Below are 25353 nucleotides of genomic sequence, written 5' to 3' on the forward strand. Positions count from 1 at the left end.
CGACATAGCTCCACTTTTAGTCGGGAGAAGTTGACTTCATAATTGTTCAAAACAGTTGGCAAGAAAAAAAAACCATGGAAAAATAAAAAGCCCAATCCTATTCTGTCCGATATTTAAAATCCTAAAATCTTGGGGAGGGGGCATAGAATGTTGATTAAAATAAAACTAAAGAATATATCCCTCATTTCAGAATCTTCTCGCAGGGTGGGGGGGGCATTCTTCAACAAATGGATTCAATTCATCAGTTCAAACATATACTCTTACCATCCATTAACAGTACATAAATGAAAGGGAGGGTCAACCAATGTATCTAATTTTGTGGAGGAACTTTAGGGGGGGAGTAGAGGGAAGAGGTAGGCTGGTTTTAAATCAATAGATTTGCTGGATTTCATTCCGAATTTCTCACATTAAAACAACTTATCTAAGCAAGTGCAGGTATGCTCCTGTATGAGTATCATCAGTCTGAGTTTGTCAGACCTACAGAGATGGCCGAGGTATAGAAGTATAGAATATCAATTCAATGACATTGTCTGATACTTTTCTAGTATCATTCAAACCATAATTCTTGCATTGGGTGATTGAACTAATGCTGTAAAGTGTCAAAACGCAGGCAGAAATCAATTTTGTCTTTGCTCTCAATTAAATGTTTAAGAAAATCAGGATGCTTTGGAAAGTTATATAAAAAGAAAACCTAATCCGTAGTCTTAATTGAGGATTAAGAAAGAAGATGATGGGGGAAAAAAGAAGTGAGTTTCAAGAAAAGCAACTACAATAATAACGAAATGGGCCTCAGTTAATTCAATTCTAGTGATATTTTACATAACTGTTCTTACTTGTAATGTTGGGGGAGGGGGGGAGCCACAAACATGGTTTAAAACGGGGCATGAGCACTGGTTGTCCCCTTTCCCTATGCCCTTGTAGCTAATGAAACTTGTATAAACAGATGAATCCCAGTAATACACATGATGTCATCATTATCAGGCACTCTCTTGTTTATTTTTTACTAATATGTTACACTGTAATGTTGTTGCAGGTTATAAAGTTCTTTGGAGGAATTACCGTAAATGTTCTATTTTTATCAATGATTATAAATATAAGATATACAGAGTTTTTGTTTTAAAATTTTCCATGAACAGTTTTCAAAATTTATCTAAGATTTGAAATTTTCAGCCCAATCATAATTCATTTGTCCATCTGTCCAATAATGTGTCTATCCATTAAGTATGATAAAGCCAGAGGGTTCAAGGTCTAAACATGATGATGTGGGGATTCTGTGATAAAATTTTCAAGTTCAGTACGCAGGTGGATTATGTTCAAAGAAAGGTAACAGTTAGTTTTGGGTCGTAGGGTCAAGGGCATGATGAGGTATTAACCTAAAGTAGGTCCCTGGATTATGTCACAAATTTCTTAGTCCGATGTAATTAGCAACAACAATAATTTTATTCATGCAGGTGCAAGGATGGTCGGTAAGAAAATTTGATTGGTTAGAGTACTTTTGATCAAAGAAAACATTGGCTTCATTTCTATTATAGAACTCTTTCATTTCAGTATCCGTCAAAAAGCTGTCAAATCATGTCATTTATATACAGTAGTTTTTCTCTCTGGATATATATGTACAATTTAGAGTGTACTATTTATTGATTAGTACTGCCTGTTTGGATTCAGTGTTATTTTTGCTCAAGCAAGGCATTAAATTTTTCTGAAGATTGGTCCCTACAAAACACAACTGTGGCATTATTCAAATATATTCTCTCCGAATTTACACTCGTGAATAGTTCCTACAGATGTAAATTTCAATCATTTCACCCTGTGAGCAATTAATATTTTAATGCAGAGAATGAGAAAAAGTTACACATTATTCATACAGACAGTACTAGAGCAAGCTTTTCTTAGGTGATATGTACATTTATTATATACCCATCAATGTATCGTTCTTTGATACTGTGGATTTCACAGAGGTGATCCGATTTTCCTGATAACCACACTGTGGTTTTCTGATTCTGTATCAGTATCCTCTGAAACTGATGCTGTCACAATGCATCAACGCAACGTTATTTGTGGAAAATATTGACTGCGTCACAAATGAAACTGCGTACACAAAACATAATTGCACGGTATGTCTGTGTTTTTGATAATTTGGATTACATTTACTATCTTATAAATGTGGATTTAAAATGCTTAAGGGGGTATATAATAAATTTATCATTACCACAGTAACTTAATCCGAAGATTTGGATCATGTTTCGTTGACAGGTGCAAATCGTCAGATCAGACTCGACGCTTCGCGCCTCGTGTGATCTGATGATCCGCGTCTGTCAACTCGACGTGATCCGACTCTTCGGATCAAGTTACTGTAGTAATAATATATATATATATATATGTATCAGATTTTATAGTTGAAACATTAGAGGGGAAAAGTAGACATTGCTGTTGCTTAGATGAAAATTTACTTTCGTTTTTGTGTGCAGAGGATTGTTTTCCTTATCACGCCAGCTTTACATTTTCCATGCATTCTGAAGAATTCCATTTAAAGCTTTTATATGCTGTCAGATATGCCCTTGTTCTCTTTTGATTCTTGGAATTTCTGTAGAGGGTGTATCGGTAAGTTTTAAAGTGTACTACATGTATATGTAAATTTCATTGAATATTTTGTTTGACAGGCCAGAGATCCAGAGGGACTTCCTTTGACCTTCAGAGTTCTGTCTGGAGATGGCAACAATGACTTTACCTTGAGCTCAACAACGTATGTGTCTGTGCTCTTACAAGTTTTCAGTTTTATGAATTTGAATGTTGTTCCTGGTAAATGTTAGAAAATTATGGTGTGAACTGCTTTAGAATTTATTGTGGATTCTTTATTACAGGGGGGAGTTTAGTACAGCTAGACTATTGAACAGGGAGGCAATACCTCAGTACACTTTGAACATTCAAGTCCAGGATCAAACTTCACAGGTGAATATTAATTCCGTAATTATCAGAAACATTTTTACACATATTTAAAATCTCTGTTATAGTGGTAAAATTGGAGTATTTGTTTAATAGTTTGAACTTTGGTAAGAGGTAAGCAGAAACCATAACGTAATTAAGCGAAGTTGTGAACAAAATTGTAAAATACAAGTAAAGTGACCTCAATCTTTCACCTTCACCATTAGTGATGCTATCTGATCACCATAACAAGACAGGGCGTGGAATCTGCGGATGTCTCAGTGATGTCATATAACACCCACCCATTCACACTTAGTCGTCCACTGTCTGGTATCACAATAGCCGAAGTTGAAATGCTTAGCATTTTATGCTGGTAACATAGATACTAAGAATTCATTGATGGAGAAAGGAAGTTGTCAAGAGGCACACTTTTACATCTATGTTTGTTTGCATTGTTATCCTGGTTTATGTTATTTGTAGCCCCAGTTTTCTTCGTTTTTTAATTTATTATGATAGCCTTTGCATTGATTCAAAGCATGATTTTGTAATTCTCAGAAGTATAGCTAGAATGAAAGTGAAAGGCAATTTGTTGGGGGGGGGGGTGTTAAAAGGGAAGTAACTCTATTTGGGGTAAATTGCTCATTATTTTTGTTGCAACCCCTGGATCTTACACTCATGCAAGTCAAAAACAAGTTCACTTGTCAGGTTAAAGCAATGTGATACCAAAAACAATTGCTATGGTTCATGCAAATGCATGTTGTACTTTTTATTATGTATTGAAACCTTTGCGAATATTCTTGTTTTAGTTTGCACAAACAACGCTGACAATTATCATACAAGACGTGAACGATAACAACCCTGTTTTTACAACAAGTATCTACACATTCTCAGTAGTAGAAGGAAAGACCAATGAACCTGTGGGCACTGTCACGGTAAATGTCGTCTTTATATAGCGACTAATTGTAAAGGCAATGTCGTCTTTATACAGCGACTAATTGTAAAGGCAATGCCGTCCGGAAGAACAGCTGAATTCTGAAATATATGACAAGAAGTTCCTTTTATTATGATATACACACTGACACTGTTTAATCTGTTTTATTTTTATTTTTTGTCATCTAATAGGCAACTGATGCAGACCTGGGTATAAATGCAAATGTTGCGTACCAGATATCACCATATTCATCAACAGGCTCTGCCAGTTTGTAAGTGTTAAAAGGATTTCCTTTGTTAGCACTATTCTAGCAGAAACAATGAGGGGGAGGGGGTGGGGGTGTCATGCACAGCCGTAATAGTATTTGCTAGAATTCATTTTAATTTACCTCACTGCAAAAATCTAGCTGTGATCAGAAGAATCGAAGAAGATGTAATAAAACTTCCCAATATTCCTTAGTGTGGTCCATTATCAGCTGATTAGCTGATTTTTTTTTTTACAATCATCCCCCTTCCTAACAAAGTTTTTTTTGGGGGGTGAGGGGTGGGGGTGTTACACTGGAATCTCCTTGACCCTCTGTCGACATCATTTGTTCAGGGGATATCTTTAACAGGGATTAACAGATTTGATTAAAAGCAATATACATGTGTGTATGTGTCCTCTCTCCCTGCATTTTTTTGCTGGAATAAGCCCAAGTGATTTGTGAGATTTCATTTATATTTTTTCTTTACATTTCAATTGTTAACACCTTCCTATGTACATGAGTGGTTTCAGTGTATAAATACATTTCAAATTGCCAGATTTTCCATTCAACCATCTGGAGAAATTCGAACACTCAGTGCATTAGATTATGAGACAAGAACCTCTCATGTGATCCTGGTGCTGGGCACCGATGGAGGAGCTAGTGCTAGAACTGGAACAGCAACTGTTACCATCAATGTACAGGACGTAGAGGACGTGATTCCATTGTTTACAGAGACTAATATCGAGAGGTCCATTAATGAACGACAACCAAGTAATACAGTGGTAGTGCAAGTCACGGTACGTACCACTATGCATGCTTTTAAAAACTATTAGTGATCGCTTAAACATTGCAGAATTTTTGTTTATTTTTCAATAACTATCTACAAGTATATGTACATGTATCTTCTAGAATTTAAACATTGTGAATTGCTGCTTTTTTCCTGAAATAGATTTGTCTAGTTTTCTGATTTTCCATTACATGTTTCCAAAACTTAAAAACAAAATTCTTCTTGTTTCTCTAGGCATTGGATCAGGATACGACCAAGCGTATTAGTTACACATTCAGCGGGGGGGATACCAGTGCCTTTAGTATCGATGCAAATAGTGGTGTTATCTCTACCACACAGATTCTTCAGTACGAGGCGAAGAATCGCTATGTGTTCACAGTAACTACAAATGAAGGAGCAAGTTCCAATTCCTTGTCTGCAACAGCAACAGTCACCATTAATGTTCTGGTGTGTAATATAAACTAGCAGACTGCCAGGTTTAGTCCCCTTAATACAAGGATGTACATGACTGGATATTATTTCATCCAAAATTCTGATACATTTAAACAGGCTTATAGTGAAGTGCTGGGGATGAACAATTTCGATTCCATATTAACGTAATTGGTTATATCCAATAAGTTCATAATATGTATGAAAACTACAGGAAATCAAAATCACTTTGCTCTAAGTGTGAATTCAATATAAACGTGTTCGCTGTAACCATGTTTTACTGCGGCGTGAAATAATTAAAACGCTTTCGCTTTCTTTACAGGATATCAACAATTATCCTCCAGTGATTGAGCCTGTGCCTGCCAATATACAGTTTCTTGAAAATGTTCCTGTGGGAACTGTTCTTCTTTCCAGTATCACAGTGAATGATGCAGACGCACAGGCAAGTTCATAGAACAGACATGTTCTGCTTTGTGTACAAACCTCTGTAGATCTGGAAATTTTAATGAGATTTTATTTCTGCAAGACTAGCATCAGTTTGTACAAGATAAAAACTGTCACGAATGATTGATATTACACTAAAGAACAATAAATGAGAGGAAATACTGCAAAAATTAAATGCACATAAAATGAGAGGAAATATTGTAAAACTAGATATTGATAGAATTAAATGAAATATAACTGGATCTATAAGATTCCTCAAATAGACTCTATTTCTAATGTTTAAATCTTGTTTATGATGTGATATTTTCTTTCTCATTGAAGAATACTGCCAACAGTGAAATAGGTTTTCGAATAACCTCTGTTACATCCAGTGCTACCAATCCAAATCTTCGGGAATGGTTCTACATCAACCCACAAACTGGACAGATCATTTTGGGTAGATCATTTTTACAAGACCCTGGTGTTGCAAGATATGAAGTAAGTTTTTTCAATTTCTGTACTCAGATTTTGTGAAAGGAATGATTTAACAATTAATTAGAAAATTCCATGTCAGAAAAAAATATGTTAAAGATGGGAATTTATATGAAAGTTCACTATTAGATCACTATAGCTAAATAGCTCTATTGTAGGTGATGATTGTATGTCTCAATATACAGGGGTATGAATAGAGAAATGTTTATAATATTGATCACTTTACAAAGTCTCATTTACATTATTTGTTAGTATAAGATATTTTACTTTTATTAAATCAGATTAATGTGGAGGCACGAGATGGTGGAGTGCCTTCATTGGCTGCCTACACTACGGTTACCGTCAACGTAGTAAGAAACACCGCTCCATTCTTCCCGCCTCCAAAATCAGCTACAGTCACCATCTCCAACAGCCACGCAGTGAATTCATTAGTCACCACTTACACAGCCACAGACAATGATAACGAGGTGGGAAAACTGTAAAATAATTTGTTATAATTCCAATGTTATTTATTACAATTGTTTTGATTGGACAAAAATAAATCTAAACAAGAATTTACACATCAATAAATCCAAAAACACTATGTATACATACGCACTTGAAAACAAACAACATAGTGCGGGGAAAGAATTCAAATTATTGAAGTTGATAATGCACGGAACGAATTGGAATTATAAGAATCAAACATTCTTTTTGAAGAATTTATCGATATGTAAACTCTGGACATTTTACTCACAAACTTAACATAAAAGTGCTTCACACTTTTATTCAGTTTGTGAGTAAAATGTCCAGAGTTTACACATCGATAAATTCTTCAAAAAGAATGTTTAATCCTAAAATAAAATATATTAAATTTCAATCTAACACCCCCCTAGTATTATTGAGTTAATGGAACTCGGAAAGGATTATTCTCTCCATTCCTGTAGAGTTTTAACCTTCAAAAGAATTGACATCTTTTTGTTTTGTTTGTTATTTAGCCTCAGTTTAACCAGGTGACCTACTCCATGGTAACAGACTCCACCGCGAATTCCCTGTTCAGACTGGATTCTGTCAGTGGACAGATTACGCTCATTAGCCCCCTCACAGCTGACGATGCTTCTCAGTACTTTGTAAGTTCTTGATTTCTAAACTAGAATTTGTAAAGTCTAAAAGTGTTGATCTTCAGACTACTGAAGGTAAATCCAGCAAAAAGAATACGGAAACATATACGTAGAATTCTCTACTTATTGTAAATCTTATTTAGTTACAAATTGATTAATTGTATTATTTAACATCTATTTTTAAAATAGAAAATGGGGGGGGGGGTATATATTTAAGAAAAATCGTATGGGTTTCATTTTTTATATTGTATAAATATCTGATTGCCTATATCTAATTACAGTTGACAATCATTGCGACAGACAATGGAGGCCTATCAGACACTGGTACAGTTACTGTTAGTGTGAATCGCAATTTATTTAATCCTCAATGGAATCCAAGTGGCGGACCCTTCACGGCTACAAGAAATGTGACAGAAAATAGAGCAGTCTTGGATACCGTATATACCCTCTCAGCAATAGACACAGATATTCAGGTACAGAATGATCATATTTAGAAAATCTCAAGTGAAACATTGATTTTTAAATGTTTGGTGTGCAGGTACATGTAAATAAATGTACGCGTACGTATAGATATACACTTATAGTGAGAAAGAAAAGTATTTAGTTTAATTATCAAAAAGAGTTTTTTTTAAAAAAGTATCTTGAACAAGCTTTAAACTTACAGGACAAGGGAAATTCATTCAGGCACCATAAATCTGAGTCCAGTGCAAATCTGGAAACTGGAGTCTCTTGTTAAAAATTCCAGTTATTAGACTCACTTGTACACTTTTTAAACATTTTCATGAAAATTCACTCAATAGTTTTTGTGGAATCTTGCTAATTGAACATCCAGAATTTTACCCGCAGTAATGAAAATGCATTCTGACCAATGCTTTTCATTAACGTATTTCTGCTAACATACAAACACGCACACTCCAATAAACAAATACACCAGAACAACATTTCCTCGGTGATCGAGTTTTAAAATAATTGAATTTTCAATCATACAGCCACCATTCAATACGAAAGTCTACAACATTTTGTCAACTACAAGTGCTGCCCAGCATTTCCAGATTGATAGTCAGGGAAATGTCCAAATCATTCGTTCCCTAGCCATTGATCGTGGAGTCAGTCAGTATGTGGTAAGTTCGAGTCCTTCAATTTCCTTTATCAATTCATTTTCTTCTAACACAGTATGAAATATTTTCACAAATTATTGATCTACATACAATTATATCTGATACAAGTCATAACACATTCATTTTTGTCATGGCATTCGGTTTTAAAATGTGTGGCTTTTGCTGAAAACGGTTATGAAGTTGAAACGTGAATTGGATAAAAGAGATGGCTCATAGCTGTATATTTTATTCTTTGGAATCTTGGCAAATGGTATAAATTTTATGTAAAGTGTTAATGTTCATTTTAATTTCAATTGACTTTGTACTTAGATTCAGTTCATGACGTCAGAATTGGAAATAAGTTGTGTCATAATGTTTCATGTTATTTCAGCTGACCATTGAGCTAAGAGATGGTGGAAACAGAGTCGCGGCACAGCAGTTTACACTCACCGTGAATGTTATCAGAAACACAAACCCCCCAGTTTTCTTTGATGCTTCATATTACAAAGAAATTGATGAGACACTAAGTGTTGGGTCCAGTATTCTACAAGTACAAGCCAGCGACCAGGATCCAGAGGTCAGAGTATATCCAAGTGAACCCTGAAGTCAATAAAATTAAGTACATGTACGCTCCGAAATGTATGGTTCATGTACTCTAAAATGATTTTGACTATATAAACATTTACTTGTATTTTCAGCTGCAGTTCAGAACCATCACCTTTACCCTGTTGGCAAACACTGCTGGAAATAACTTGTTTTCTATGGATGCTGCATCGGGTATTCTTAGAGTGAAAAGTACTCTGACCAGTGATCCAACTGTCACTTTTAATGTAAGTACAACTGAATGGGAAGATAGTCTTCCTTAGTGGAGGTGTTTCTTTCATGTTCTGTGTGACTGTATGATTACAGGTACTGTATAGGGAATTAATTTCACAGGTTGTGATTTTCACAATTTTTTTCTCATCTGACATGATCGCTGTTTTAAAAATGTGCGAATTTATAGTAAAAAAAAAAAAAAAAGAAGGTACCTCTCATCTAATCTTAATGCAACTTGTAGCAAAAACAACCCTGTATTAAAATAGTTTTCACTTCAGGTTGCCTATTGTGCTCCATAGATGTATTCACTAACTAAGCAATACTTGTAGCGTTTAAATAGAATATGAACTAAATTTGGTCATTCATCTGAAATTTATACAGCATGGAATTTTTTTTAAGAAACGGTATCAGTGGTGTAAAAAAAAAAAAAAAAAAAAAAGATTTTTCAACTGACAATTGTAATTTTATATCTAAAGCTGTGGAAAAATTCCTTATGTGTGAAATTGTTATGCATTCTAAGGTTAGAAATAACCCTAAAGGAATGAAACACAGTAAAAATATACATGTTGATGTTGAAAGCGATGAATTTTCAGGGATATCCTCACCTTTTTTTCAGATGATAGCAGTTGCCACTGATGGTGGTAGTCCATCCCAGTCAGCAAATGCCGTGGTTACCATCAAAGTCAACCGCAACCGTGTTACTCCGTTGTGGAACACTCTTTCTTATCAGGTCACCATCTTGGAAACTCAGACAGTGGGTTCACCTTTAAGTCTGAGTCCAAGTGCACTTAGTGCAAGGGACACTGACGCCCAGCCACCTAACAATGTGGTTAACTTCCGCTTGAAAGCCATTGTTGCTAGGGATGGGTCAACTGTGTATCCGAGTGAACAGGACAGTTTTGCGGTCAGCACCAGCAGACAAGTGACAGTGAGGAGTCCTTTGATGGGACTAACAGCCACAGTTTATGAGGTAAATTTATTTTCATTAGCAGTGGAAACCTTTAACTTGTGAATGTGGAAGTAATTTCCTCAGTACCATGCAACTTATAACTGAATTTATGAATTTAGGGACATTTTACGCAAACGTTTATTCAAACATGCTTATTGATAAACTATACAATAATTATTTTTCTTGGCACTTTCATTTTTGGTGTATGGTATGGACATACCTCGAAGAATTTGAATCCTCGATGATCAAGAGATAGGGAGACACAAAAAAGAATAACAGCTATCAACCACAGAATCAAGCCCCCATGAGCGTACCCCACAAAAATGATAGTATAGTTAAAACAAATTCTTTTGCAGTTGTTGGTGGAAGCGTATGATTTGGGAGATCCTTCCAGGACTAGCTCAACCAATGCGACTGTCACTATTAATGTACAGCGTAACAGAGCTCCCGTTTTCACCTCATCATCGTATGGTTTTATAATGAGGGAGGATGCCACGGTGGGCAGTCAGACCCTAGTCGGACAGGTCATAGCAAACGATCCAGACACAGCAGTAAGCATTTTTGTGTTAGGATAGCAGACCATTTGAATTATTTGACTTTAAATCTGAAACCATTTTTTTTAATGCTTTAACATCGAATTAAAATACAGTTGAACTTCGGCATATTGAACACCGATATCTCGAATTCCATGGATATGTTGAAGAGATTCGGAAGTCCCAATTACTTATTCTTGAAGTATTTTACCCATGATATCTCGAATCCTCAGATTTCTCAGTTTTTTCTCGGTCCCATTGAGTTCGGGATAACGAGGTTTGACTGTATGTGCAACTTGATTAATATACATTGTATGAATATTGTGGAATTTGGTAAACTAGTCATGCCTGATGCCAGGAACAGTATACAGGGTACACAACATCCATAATGCAGGATGTATTTCCAGAAAGGCATTCAGAGTATGGTGTAATTGTGTATAAACAGACTGAACAACATACAAACTGACCAACATACAAACACCAGCATCCAAACTGACCGATATACAAACTGACCGTCATACAAACTGACCGGCATACAAACTGACCGACATATGAATTTACCACCATACAAACTTACCAACATCCAAACTGACGGACATACAAACTGACCGAGATACAAACTGACAAACATACAAACTGACGAACATACAAAACTGATGAACATACAAACTTACAAACATACAGACTTACCGACATACAAACTGACCAGCATACAAACTGATGAACATACAAACTGATGAACATACAAACTGATGAACATACAAAACTGACGAACACACATACTGACGAACATACAAACTGATGAACATACAAACTGATGAACATACAAACTGATGAACATCCAAACTGACGAACATACAAACTTACCGACATACAAACTGACCACTATACAAACTGACAAGTGTACACAACAACCAACATTTTGGGTTGCCTTGACATTCTGATTAAAACAGAGTACAGTGAATATGCAAGAATTTGAAATGCTATAAGTTTTTACTGAAATTTTTAAGTGCTACATGTATATCTAACAAGATTTCGTGTGTGATTATGGGGCATGTATTCAGGCGACATGTTTATTGTTTTATTCAAGATCTCGCAATTCAGCACCCTGACCTATGCCATTGAATCTCTGGGAGTGGGGTCTCCCAGCGTATATTTTGCTATTGATTCCAGTGGTCGCATCACCTTAAGAAATGCTGTAAATACAATACTTGACCCAGAATTCAGGGTAAGTTTTCAGTTACAATTGGATTTTATATAAGTTTTCGACCACTGATATGCCACATTTGTTTGATATACCAGATTTAATCCTCTATAAATTTTCATTGCTGATTTGTATGAATAATTTATTGAATTTGAGATTGTCTGATGAATTTGTGTGCAAAGTAGTATAGTTTCTGTGTTTTTTCTTTGAGCATATGATTATTAATGTATTCAGGAATATTGGAGGTTAACATAATGAGAGAGAGGAAGGATGTTGTTGTTTTAAAATTTGCAAGTTCAGATTTGACTTTGTCTTTAAAGTTTTTGGTACGAGTCTCAGATAGTGGAACACCACCCCTGTCAGATGAGGCAGTGGTTACCATAACGATTAACAGGAACTTGTGGGCCCCAGCATTTAATCCGCTGAATTACACCACAACTGTCCAGGAGACCCTCCCAGCAGGATCAAATACAGATGTTGTAGTAATTGCCACAGATCAAGATTTAAATGTAAGTTTTTTTCTTAATGTTCCTTTATTTTTATGATCTGGGAGCACATTTAACTTGTGCAGGAAATACAGCATAATGAAGAATAATTGAACATAACAAGCTGATAGTATTCATGTCTAGTTCACTAAAAGTCAAAATGTTTACTGGATAGAAATTTGATTGAATGGGTACATGTAAACAATGTACAGGAAAACACAATTATAGTGAACCTCTGGTCCAGCAAAATACAGTTCATTACATGTGTAACCAGACTTCATTATACAGTAAAACACGGTTATAGTGAACCTCCAGAAACAGCAAAAAACAGTTCATTATAACCAAAGCTCATTATAACCAATAACATTTTCATTATTTTCCTCTCATAGGGAAATGAGAATCATTTTGCGATAAGCATGAATTCTTTATAAGCATTTTATATCTACATATGTGTGTGTGTGTATTATTGTCAAAATAAATGCATATATATTTGATGAGATGGCTTCTGGGGTTTTTTCAGGCACCAAATAATCAAGTTCTTTATTCAGCTATTGGGGATCAGAGTGCCATGCAGTACTTTGATGTTAATGAAAACAGTGGGCGGGTCTTCGTCAGACAACCTCTGTACACTGGAACTTCATCTCAGTATTTGGTTAGCACGGTTTTATTTGTGTCATTATGCAGAATACATTTGTCTCACTTTCATCAGTATCCATACTCTTTTCATTATCTCTTAAGATTTATATATATGTATCATATCTTGTACATTATAATGAACTTGAAGAGTATGCTTTGTGATTCAAGCTTGATAAGTGAGCATGAAATATTGAAAGTAACATCTGATTTAGAAATTAAAATGTTACTTTTTTATTACAGGGTATGATGGGATATCTTTCACAAATTCATTTAAGAAATGGAACACCTATATAATGTGAATTTTATTTTCTCTGCTGCAGCTAAATGTCAGAGTGTCAGATAGAGCGGAAAGCCCACTGATTTCACATCAAACGGCCACAGTCACAATAACCGTCGAACGGAACCTCTTCCCACCTGTGTTCCGCAACCTGCCTACAACCCAGTCCCTCCCCATAACTTCTGGAGTTGGATTTGGTGTCTACACAGTCTTTGCCAATGACAGTGATACTAAAGTACTTTATCTACTATCTGTGTTACGTTAAGTCTTAGTTCATGATATTTTTGTGAGTGTCGGTCAAATTGCCATTGTAGATGAATTTTAGTATTTCCAATTAGTTAGTTTCTTGTACATTTCAATAAAGTACAAAACGGGAATAAAGAAAATTAAAAGTGACATTCTTGCAGTTTGCTATGATCAATTTCATGAATATGTTTCAATATTATTCAAAATAGAAGATAATAAAATATTGAGAGAGATAGCATGCATCCTGACATTTAATATGAACTGGAGTCTGTGGTATAATCATTGTATTTTTTAACCAAAAACAAGTCTGAATATGACAGCTTGTGATTGGTCCTGCTTCATACTACATATAATGGGGTTTTTATTCTGTTTCAGACCCCCTTTAATGTTGTTACATACTCCTTAGTGTCGGGGACAAATGAATTCAGTATTAACCCAGGATCTGGGCTTATACAACTACAGACAAACTCACTGACTCAGGCTGAATATGTGGTAAGTCATTTCTTTTTCACTAGCCAGTCTTTATAAGGGGGAATCATCCGTTCTTTAAGATGCCAGTCTTTATTGGGAAGAGAGGGAGTGTCAATTCATAAAAATGAGATAATGATGCATTGTACAGACCATAAATCTGCATGCATATTTTGTGAATTTAAGGAGGATTTGAATTGTTATTGGGTGATAATTCAGTTAATACATGCAATTGCAGAGTTTTTCAGCATGATCGTAAGGTCGAGTACTCTGTGTTCAGAAATCGTATTTTGTCATCTAAATTATATGAAATAATGACTTGTTGGTTTGTAGTTGACGGTGGAGGCCCGAGATGGAGCAAATGTTCCTAGGAGAAGCTACTCCACGCTGACTTTGAGAGTTGGTAGTAATTTAGAAAAGCCGGTGTGGGCGACACCTGGTTCTCTGACTTCATTTGAAGCTTCCACTACAATTTACGAGACTCACGACTATGTGACTTCGGTGTATTCATTCCAAGCTAATGATGCAGACACTGTGGTGAGATTCCTGACTGATCTCTGTTTAAAAAAATTAATTTTGTTCGGAGAAATTTGATTGGCTCTTGTAAGTTGGGGTAGTTGAGCCTTGCACGGTTCCAAGAGGTTAATTGACAGAAATGAAATAATACAAAGACAAGTGAAAAAAAAATTGTGGGGGAAGGGAGGGGGATGAATTGCTGCATGTTTTTTTGTTGTTTTTTTTTTTGTATTTCAAGTTTTGAAGTCAATAAAAGGTAAGGTTCGTCTGAAAGCATGGATAGATCATATATCCCATCCCCAACATCAATGAAAAAGTATTTCTGATGGTGTTAGATTTTTGGTTTTAAATTATATACTGCTATGTGAACTACAATAGAGTGCTATTTGGAATATTTCGATGGGTATTCTCCGCTGGAAATCTACAATGTTGGATTCTATTTATGTTAGTATCAATACAATATGATGAAATGAAATGTATGCTATATGCTACTTGTCATATTGTTATGGATTGTCATATTTACTTTTGACAGAGCCCTTACAACACTGTGAGATATATAGTGGAGGGCGAGGGCAATGCTCCAAACTTTTTCACTGTGGCTGATAATGGACAAACGTTCCTAAAAACATCCCTACTGCAAAGAACAGAAACCCAATTTGTGGTATGTTTTTCTTGTGTATTATGAGTATTGGTAAATATTACGTACGGAGTATGAAGTGCAAAATTGTGTGTGTTAGCTAGTGTAATATTTGAGGTTTTCACCGTATAGTTTGATAATTTTATTTATGAACTTTTGAAACGACCCCTTAATCTCATTACGATGTCAGAGTGAAATAAATAGAGTTTGATGGGTATTATGTATTGTTAATACGAGTATTTTCTCTCTGAGTTATTAGAAGTTCATACAGTAACATTTTATGATGTTTCAAGAGTATTTTCCTTGTTTTAAACTATAGAGTTAACACCACGTGTGTCGTACGGATGGCATGTGCTTCATTTGTAGTTATGTATTGGATTGTTAATTCATGGCCAATATATTTAGCTGATAAATACTGTTACCTTTTACCTGTAAATGCAATTTCACGGTGTAGTGACGGTTACATATAGTAATTTCTCGTTTTATTCCCGATCCTGTTAACTTTCACTTCACCATGTTTACATGTTTCTGCTACGTATGTTGCATTATGGGATATAGCGTCATACTTCCGGGTCAAACTTTTTCTTTGATCCGCGTATATATACAGAGGCGGTAAAAACAAATTATGAACTTCTACAAAGTATGTAATTAATTGTTTAATGTCGTATGAGTGAAACTATTCCTATTTTTTATTGTTAAATTTAATGGAAGTTACTAGATTTTTATGGAACTATTTTCCGTGTAGGTTCTCCGTAAATCTCCGTAATATTTGATACGAATTCGTATATTTCTATACGAGTAACTCTATAGTTTAAAACAAGAAAAATACTCTTGATACATCATAAAATGTTACTGCATGAACTTCTAATAAGTCAGAGAGAAAATACTCGTATTAACAATACATAATACCTTTCAAACTCTATCTATTTCACTCTGACATCGTAATGAGATTAGGGGGTCGTTTCAAAAGTTCATAAATAAGATTATCAAGCTATACGGTGAAACCCTCAAATATTACATTATCATCCCTTGCGTCTGAATGTGAGTTGGACAATGGATCAGACACATATGATGAGGAACTGGTCAGGAGAAGTAATAGCTCAGTATCTGCCAGGAGTATTTTTCAATCTAAAAGTAAAACAAACTCAGTGAAGTTACCAGCATTCAGGGGAGAATTAGAAGAAAAATGGAAGGAATACATCAACAGATTCGAAGCAGTGGTCAAACACAATAACTGGACAGATGAGGATAAGCTAGGTCAACTGTTGCCTAGACTACAAGGTCCTGCAGGAGAATTTGCTTATGAAGAGTTGAGACCAGAAGTCCTGTCAAATTACAGTAAGCTAACAGAGGAATTAGGAAATAGATTTGGCACGATAGAAATAAACAGAACCTACCAGACTATATTTCGTAAAAGAGACCAAACGAATGGAGAACATGTACAGATATACACTGCAGAATTAAAAAGACTGTACAGTAAGGCATATCCGAAAAGGAATAATTTAACAAGACAAGAGGATCTGGTTTCAAGATTCCTACTTGGCTTGATAAACGAAAAAGTGAGGGTTCATGTGGAACTCAACAGAGACCCTCAAACCATAGAAGAAGCAATAGAATGTGTTGTAGAGTATGAAGAGGCGACAAGATATCCCAGAGCTGAAGAGGAGCAGCAGTATGGAAATCGCAGGAGACCTACTAGACAAGTGAAAGACCTGAACGCAGAATTCTCTACAAATGAAGGCAAGGCTACTACAAGAGAATGTTTTCAGACCAATGGTAAGGGGCAAAAGGAATCATGGCAAAAGAAGTCAGCACATTTCCAGGAAAATGACTCAAAAACTCAACAGAGTAATGCCTTCAACTACATCACTCGAGATGAGTTAAAGGATGTCATCTCCGAAATTTTAAATTCAGTGCAATCTCAGAACTCTGCATCTACAAATGCTCCCAAAAAGCCACTGACCTGTTATAGATGTGGTGAGCCAGGACATTATTCAAGCAAATGCAAGAGTGAGAAATTCCAAAAAGGCTTTAGACAAGAAAAATCATTGAATCCTCGAGCAACTGATTTCAAACCAGTTTTAAACTATTAGGGGTCAGTTCTATAGGCCGAGAGATGACCCGGATGAATTTTAATAATGGCCCAATTCAATCAATTGTTAATTTAGAAAAGGAAAATTCTAGTTATTATTTGAATCAAATAAGAGAGATAGAGAATGACCATGTCATGGACAATAACTTCAAGTATAAGAACTTTGAAGGACATGTGACCAGTGATATCTGCAATGCAAATTTTAAAGAAGATGATGTTGTAAAAGTCAATGGCGAGGAAGCTACTGACATACAACAAGTGCTCAGTGTGGGGCCGATTGGGGTGGTACCAGATTCTGACATTCTTGGATGACGTCAGTAGACTGTGGGGTGATACTTTGTTCTGAGAGTCTTGGACACGGTTGGGTAAACTGTGGGGTGGTGCCTTGTTTTAAAGAGCTTGATTGCAGTCAGGTAGACTGTGGGATGGAACCGTGTTATGAAAGACGTAGAGATAGTCAGGTAGACTGTCTTCAGTCACATATAAATAATTTAGACAGCGGTCAGTTAGACTGCAACACTAATTTACATTTGAGTTCGAGTGGGGAGCTTGACTCTGATAAGCTTGCAGATGAATCCCGTGGATGGGATCTGGAAAAGACCTTGGATAATAGTTTTGAATGCTTGGAGACCAACCAACAACATGGCGATATCTGCTCTGAAAAGATCCTGAGACAAATCAATGGATGTCCTGGGATATATGTAAGTGGTTCAATACAAGGCGTAAAAGTACAGTGGACTACAGATACTGGAGCTACCAGATCCATCATATCCAAACAAGTGTTTGAGAAAATTCCAAAGGAGTCAAGACCTAAATTAGAAAAATCTAACTCACTGACAGGAGTTAATGGAGAACCACTGAAAGAGTTTGGGAAAGCCATATTTAAGATTCAACTGGGTCAATAAAATTTTAAAGAACAAATTATAGTGGCCGAAATAGAAGATGATGCTCTTTTAGGTTTCGATATTTTAATGAAAAGGGAGAATGAACCTGAAAATTCAAAATTACATGAAAATTTAATTACTTTCAGAGGAAAAGACATTGAAGTGCAACAGACAACAGAGAAGATAAGAAGGGTTTTAGCAGCAGATGACTTTAACATCCCTGCATATTGTGAAAAATTGATCGATGTTTTCATTGATAGGTCTGAAGATGACCAGGATTTGACTCACAATATATTTTGTGTGGAACCTTCAGAGGATTTTAACAACAGATTTTCACTGTTGATGGCCTCATGTTTAACAGACCTCAAGAATCAAGTCTCTGCCAAGATACGAGTTATGAATCCTTTTAAAACAGATGTCTGTATAAAGCAAGATGAAGTGTTATGGGGAAGCAGAATTGATAGAACCTCAAAATATTCAGATTATTTTGACTCTGGAAGGTTGTGAACCAAGAAAAAATCAATCAGTTAGGAAAATACAAATAGATAACAGTTCTCAAAAGGGGAATAACTCTTCAAATTTAAGCAAATCTTACATTAAACAAGAGGATGACTCCTCTGAAAGTACAAATGTTCCTGATTACTTATCAGATTTATATTGCAGGGCAATTCAAGAAAGAACTCCAGAAGAAAGCAAGGATATTTTAAATCTTCTTTGTAGGTATTAAGCTACATTTTCAAAGGATGATACAGATCTAGGGTGACAACTCTAGTACAACATGAAATACACACTGGTGATTCTAGACCAATCAAGCAGCCCCCTAGACGTGTACCTCTGTCATTTGCCGATGAAGAACACAAAGTTGTTCAACAGATGGAGGCACAGGGCATTATTAGGAAATCCAGTTCCTCTTGGGCCAGCCCAGTTGTATTAGTTAAGAAAAAGAATGGGAAAACTAGGTGTTGTATTGATTATAGACGTTTAAATACTGTTACAACACAGGATGCTTTCCCTCTCCCTACAGTCCAGGACTGTTTAGACACTGTCCGAGGATCTATTTATTTTTCAACTTCTGATTTAACTTCAGGCTACCATCAAGTTCCTGTAAAGGAAGAGGACATTCCAAAAACTGCTTTTATTACCAAGTATGGTTTATATGAATTCACGACAATGCCAATGGGTTTGAGCACTGCTTGTGCTACATTTCAGAGGTTGATGGAACTCATTCTGCAAGGACTGAATTGGCAGACTTGCATCATCTACCTGGACGATATTGTTGTTTTTGGTTCTTCCTTTCATGAGCACCTAAACAGGGTTGAAGAAGTTTTAAGTAGAATACAGGACTCTGGGATGAAACTAAAACCTGATAAGTGTGACCTTTTCCAGGCATATATTACTTTTCTGGGGCATGTAGTCTCCGCAGAAGGAGTCCTACCCAATCCTGACAACATTTCAAAGATATTACAGTGGCCTCGCCCTAAAACTGTTACTCAAGTTCGACAATTATTGGGAATGGGGAGCTACTATAGGAAATTTATTAAGGACTTTGCCAAATTAGTTAGACCACTAGTAGAGTTAATTAAGAAAGGAAAACAATTTGTATGGACAGAGGAATGTGAGGAGGTGTTTTTGAAGTTGACGGAGTCATTTATCAGCCCTGACATTCTAGCTTATCCTCTAAATGATGGAGAATATGTATTAGACACTGATGCTAGTGACGAGGCAATTGGCGGTGTCCTGTCTCAAATTCAGAATGGAACTGAGAAAGTGATAGCTTATGGGAGTCGTTCACTTAATAAATTAGAGAAAAATTATTGTATCACGGATAAAGAACTACTTGCTCTTCGCTATTTTGTAGAATATTTCAGGCAATATCTGTTGGGACGAAGATCCACAGTGCGCACAGATCATCAAGCACTGGTTTGGTTGTTCAAATTAAAGGAACCCAAAGGCAGGATAGCCAGGTGGCTTGAAATTTTGCCTTACTTTAGTTTTTCCGTTCAATATCGACCGGGTCCTAAGCAAACTAATGCTGATACTTTGAGTAGGTGTGAAACCCCATCAGACTGCAAATGTTCTGAAGTTGATAATTTAGAGTATTTGAAATGTGGTCCCTGTAGAAAGTGTGTAAAAAGAGCTTCAGATATGCAAAGTTCTTTTTTGCAGGCTTACAAACTGGAAGCTTCTGATACGGTCACAAAAGAATCCTCGGAACAGCAGATGCCTGAAATTACAAGGGCAGTGAAAACTCGGAGTGAGAGATACAAAAATGAATTAGGATACTCCTCAATAATGGGAAGAATAGCTGATGGATTGGACATCCGGATGTCACGGATAACCGTGCTAGAATGTGAAAATGATAGTCACAGAAAACAATTTACATATTTATTTGGTATACAAATATTTAAGTTTCTGGTCTCGGTTTTATGGCGTTGAGCGTAAAGTTCCTCAAAGTGTTTCTGGCTTAAACACGGATCCACTACACTGATGACTGCTGTCATACGTGGATATCACACATGTCGATGCTCCCCAGTGTTTGGTTTCGATACTGTGGTTACTTGGTACACACTACAAGGTAGCACCTACGACAATAAAGTCATACTATATAAACGTACACATACACAGGTTTTCAGGTTGAAACCTTACTTTACATTATCCATGGATATATATACCATACACTGTTATACATATAAGTTACTTCATATTATAACAAGATACACTAAAACTCTAGCAATTCTATGCATATGAGTTACACAATGTTTCTTACAGCGAAACAATTATGGCCAGTACTACACGCCAGAACTTTACAAACAGAACTATATAGTGAACACGTTTTTGAAAAAGGAAACTGGTATTGAAACAAGCACAAAACACAAAGTATGAATAAAGATACTTGGAAGCTTTAGGACCTTTAAACAAAGAAAATACTCTGTAAAAATCGTTACATAAAACTCACCTCGGAACAAGTCGAACACGGGCAACATTTACAACAATGCCAAAGTGTCTACAATAAAGTTATTCTATAGTTGATGGCAACATTCTGGTTGAAGCGTGCTCTATCAAATGCGTCCTTCTCGCTGGACAGCTCAGTTCCTACTAAGAGCACGGACTGGTGGGTTTTATGCTCCAATAGATTGAGGTTTAATAAAGGGGTATTTACAATTTAAAAGAGGTCCCAAGCAGGATAAAGCTACGTTTGATTTGACAAAACAAAACTGAATTAAAATGAACATGCAAATAGATTTTAATGTGACACCGGACCAGCCAGGATGGAGGTAGTCACAAACTCGGGGGATAGGAGAGAAAGGATGGACAGAACAGGAGGAAGCCAACATGGAGGATGGCGAGGGAGAAGATGGAATAACAGGAGTCCTGGGAAAAACCACTGGAATAAGAGGCAGTAGAAATTTAATAGTTACTGGACAATGCTTTTGTTTCTTTTAAGTTAAAGTTTCTATTGTTGATCTGTGTACTTGTATATAACTGTTCTGTTTATCAATGTAAAATAATATTGTATATTGTGACCATGTTACAATGTTTTATATCCATTGTGATTGCAAGATGGAATTCTCAATGCTTGTTGTTTGACAATCTTTGTTATTGTTGTAGTGTTATACATTCATGAGGACATGAATATTTTAAGGGGGGGGAATGTAATATTTGAGGTTTTCACCGTATAGTTTGATAATTTTATTTATGAACTTTTGAAACGACCCCTTAATCTCATTACGATGTCAGAGTGAAATAAATAGAGTTTGATGGGTATTATGTATTGTTAATGTATACGAGTATTTTCTCTCTGAGTTATTAGAAGTTCATACAGTAACATTTTATAATGTTTCAAGAGTATTTTTCTTGTTTTAAACTATAGAGTTAACACCACGTGTGTCGTACGGATGACATGTGCTTCATTTGTAGTTATGTATTGGATTGTTAATTCATGGCCAATATATTTAGCTGATAAATATTGTTACCTTTTACCTGTAAATGCAATTTCACGGTGTAGTGACGGTTACGTATAGTAATTTCTCATTTTATTCCCGATCCTGTTAACTTTCACTTCACCATGTTTACATGTTTCTGCTACTTATGTTGCATTATGGATATAGCGTCATACTTCCGGGTCAAACCTTTTCCTTTGATCCGCGTATATATACAGAGGCGGTAAAAACAAATTATGAACTTCTATAATTCTACAAGGTATGTAATTAATTATTTAATGTCGTATGAGTGAAACTATTCCTATTTTTTATTGTTAAATTTAATGGAGGTTACTAGATTTTTATGGAACTATTTTCCGTATAAGTTCTCCGTAAATCTCCGTAATATTTGATACGAATTCGTATATTTCTATACGAATTTGTATCAGAGTCAGATACGGATTTTATTACGGAGTATATAAGGCGAGTTTTCCGTAAATTTGGGGAGTCTGCTATTTTTTATTTTTTGGAACAGATCAATAGGTTTTTGGTAATTATATTTTTATCAAGCCAACTGTTAATTGATTGGAATTGCTTTTAGTAAGGTAGGGAATTTAATTGGGATCACATATCTTGATTATTTCAGGATTCGATCTTAATTAAATCTCCATTTAGTTAGGAATTTGTATGTAACTTATTTTTACACTTTACTAGTCACATATCTCAATTATTTTGAGATAAGACTAAATTGGGGAAATTCTTAAATAGTAGAAATTATTTTAATTATATTTTTAAATATAGGCTACAAGTCACATATTCTGATTATTTCAGAATCTGACTTAAGAAGCCTGGATTAATTATGATCAATTATTATGCATATAATGTAATTAGAATTATTTAATGCAGACTCAATAAATTCATGAACTGAAATTAAATGTTTTGTTCTTCTATCATATCTCGGTAAATGACAATATTGAAAGGGCCGAAATCCTGACTGTGGCATTCAATATTACAATGGTGTCAGAAGTGAGATGGTTATAGATAGCTATCTCGTTACAATTATATTGGTTTCAGAAGTGAGATAGTTCAGACAGCTATCTCGTTACACTAGTTTTATTAAGTACATGCATGATGTCAATGTATTTGGTGATCATTTCACAGAATGATCTTGGCACATTTGTGTTTTTGTTACAAGATTAGATACTGTAGCATTGTCTGTTTTCATGAGGTCAGATCTTGATAATTTGAGAAACAATAGCATGTCTACGAGGTCTCGATTTCGTAGTTTTATCATTGTTTGTGGTAATCATTACTTCCTCCTTTTCTTGGAGGATTTAAATTCGTGGATATGTTGATACCATAAAACATAAAATGTATACTCTCACTAAACGAGGAAATGTTTGATTACTGAGATTCCAGATTGAATGATTTCTGCAGGGTACATTTATCAATAAACAGATGTGATAAGAAGATGCACACCTCTTCTTTTGACAGCTGGTGGTAAGAGCAGAGGATGGTGGAAATCCGCCCCGTCAAGCCGACAACAAAGCCAAACTGACCATCACTGTGATTAGAAACAACAACGCTCCTCAGTGGCAAAACCCAATGACAACAGCTTTGATTTCACAACAAGCTGGAACTGGGCAATCAGTTGGCACTGTGCTTGTAGCGACAGATACTGATGCTTTCTTCAACGTAGTGCGATACGAGATCATCGGGGATGGTGATGCTGCAACCTTCTTTACGATTGCCAACCCATCCATCGGACAGATCACAGTGGCAAACTCTCTGGCATCATCATCTGACCAGATCTACTACGTAAGAATGATATGGATTGATTTTATGTAGATCTAGAACATCTGATTAATGTTGAATCAAGGTACTATATTCCATCTAAGCAGAATTTTTAGTAAGGATTTAATTTTGGCATTACTAGAGAGGGTGTTGACATCGTTAAAATCGAATATCGCAGACAATTCATTCAATATCATTATCAAAGGTAATGGTTAGCTTTCTTGGAATTATAAAGTCGCTAGAATATTAGCCCTCGCTAAATATATATATCTACCCATTTTTATGGAAAAATCGGTAAATTTGTGTTTCACTAAAAATTCCACTAATACAGTATATACTTCTTTCAGCATGGTGATAATGTAGGGAAGCTAACGCATTATTTAGCATACTGTAGATTCCTTATTTTACGTGAGTTTTTAATATTGTGAAATGACTTGTTAGACGTCAAATCGCGAGAACATAAATTCGCGAGTGCTCAGTTAATTACGAGTCTTTACATGTATTTTAGCAACAGAAAATTAAAAACGAGTAATTCTAATTTGCGAGCAATGCTTCTCGTGAAATTACGCGATAATAAATTCTTCGCATATATTTAGGAATTTACAGTAATCATGAATAAATGATACTGTGTAGACTGAAAACAGGCTATGCCACCACCCCCCTCCCCAAATAACAGGCTATGCCCCCCCCCCCCCAAATAGGCTATGCCCGAAAAGATAGGCTTCGACAGACAGAATATTAAGATGAACTTACTTTCGTGAGATCGGTTGTCCTGTAATTGTTCATAATGTTTCCTTTGATTATTGAAGAAATTCTGTGTCAGATGTTCAATTGTATGACAAACGGGATGATTTCAGCTTCTCCATCGTCAACTTCCCACATTTATGTAGCAATATTCCATTATCACCTGCATATGGTGTTTATATATCTCAACTGATTCGATATGCAAGAGCTTGTTCTGGGTATAGTCAGTTTTTAAATCGAGGTAAGCTACTGACAAACAAGTTGATGGTACAGGGATTTCAACAGTCTCGATTGAAGTCAGCATTTCGCAAATTCTATGGTCGTTATAACGATCTAGTTCGTCAATACAACCTCGCATTGGGTCAAATGCTGTCTGACGTGTTTCATGCCGATTGTTAAGCCGTTCTTGGCACACTGATTTTGACTGCGGATAACTCCGTTTACCTGATCAGGATATGGGGCTCACGGCGGGTGTGACCGGTCAACAGGGGATGCTTACTCCTCCTAGGCACCTGATCCCACCTCTGGTGTGTCCAGGGGTCCGTGTTTGCCCAACTATCTATTTTCTATTGCTTGTAGGAGTTATGAGATTGATCACTGTTCGTTATCTTCACCTTGCATGTGGATATTTATACTCTTTTATTCATTTTTACCTGCTGTTTACAGAGCAGGACGAAATGATATACAAATGAGTTCTTGTTTGCATTTACTAGTTTTCTTTTTACTG

The 25353-nt window shown here is 35.8% G+C and overlaps 1 protein-coding gene across 1 annotated transcript in view; it reads left to right on the forward strand.

The window, feature by feature from the left end:
* The window catches only part of LOC130054236 (protocadherin Fat 4-like), a 93992-nt gene that overhangs the window by 66227 nt on the left and 2412 nt on the right, over positions 1-25353 (forward strand). The window contains exons 17-39 of the mRNA XM_056163273.1: positions 2661-2743; positions 2862-2949; positions 3729-3854; positions 4045-4124; positions 4654-4894; positions 5119-5331; positions 5636-5755; positions 6510-6695; positions 7206-7337; positions 7610-7801; positions 8318-8449; positions 8817-9002; positions 9124-9255; positions 9858-10211; positions 10547-10741; positions 11814-11951; positions 12248-12436; positions 12933-13064; positions 13369-13560; positions 13947-14063; positions 14373-14576; positions 15088-15216; positions 23583-23906. Coding sequence (XP_056019248.1) covers positions 2661-2743; positions 2862-2949; positions 3729-3854; positions 4045-4124; positions 4654-4894; positions 5119-5331; positions 5636-5755; positions 6510-6695; positions 7206-7337; positions 7610-7801; positions 8318-8449; positions 8817-9002; positions 9124-9255; positions 9858-10211; positions 10547-10741; positions 11814-11951; positions 12248-12436; positions 12933-13064; positions 13369-13560; positions 13947-14063; positions 14373-14576; positions 15088-15216; positions 23583-23906 — 3885 coding nt within the window. The remainder of the gene's footprint in view (positions 1-2660; positions 2744-2861; positions 2950-3728; positions 3855-4044; positions 4125-4653; positions 4895-5118; positions 5332-5635; positions 5756-6509; positions 6696-7205; positions 7338-7609; positions 7802-8317; positions 8450-8816; positions 9003-9123; positions 9256-9857; positions 10212-10546; positions 10742-11813; positions 11952-12247; positions 12437-12932; positions 13065-13368; positions 13561-13946; positions 14064-14372; positions 14577-15087; positions 15217-23582; positions 23907-25353) is intronic.

This window comes from Ostrea edulis, chromosome 4, assembly GCF_947568905.1.
Source record: "Ostrea edulis chromosome 4, xbOstEdul1.1, whole genome shotgun sequence".
Taxonomy (NCBI): domain Eukaryota; kingdom Metazoa; phylum Mollusca; class Bivalvia; order Ostreida; family Ostreidae; genus Ostrea; species Ostrea edulis.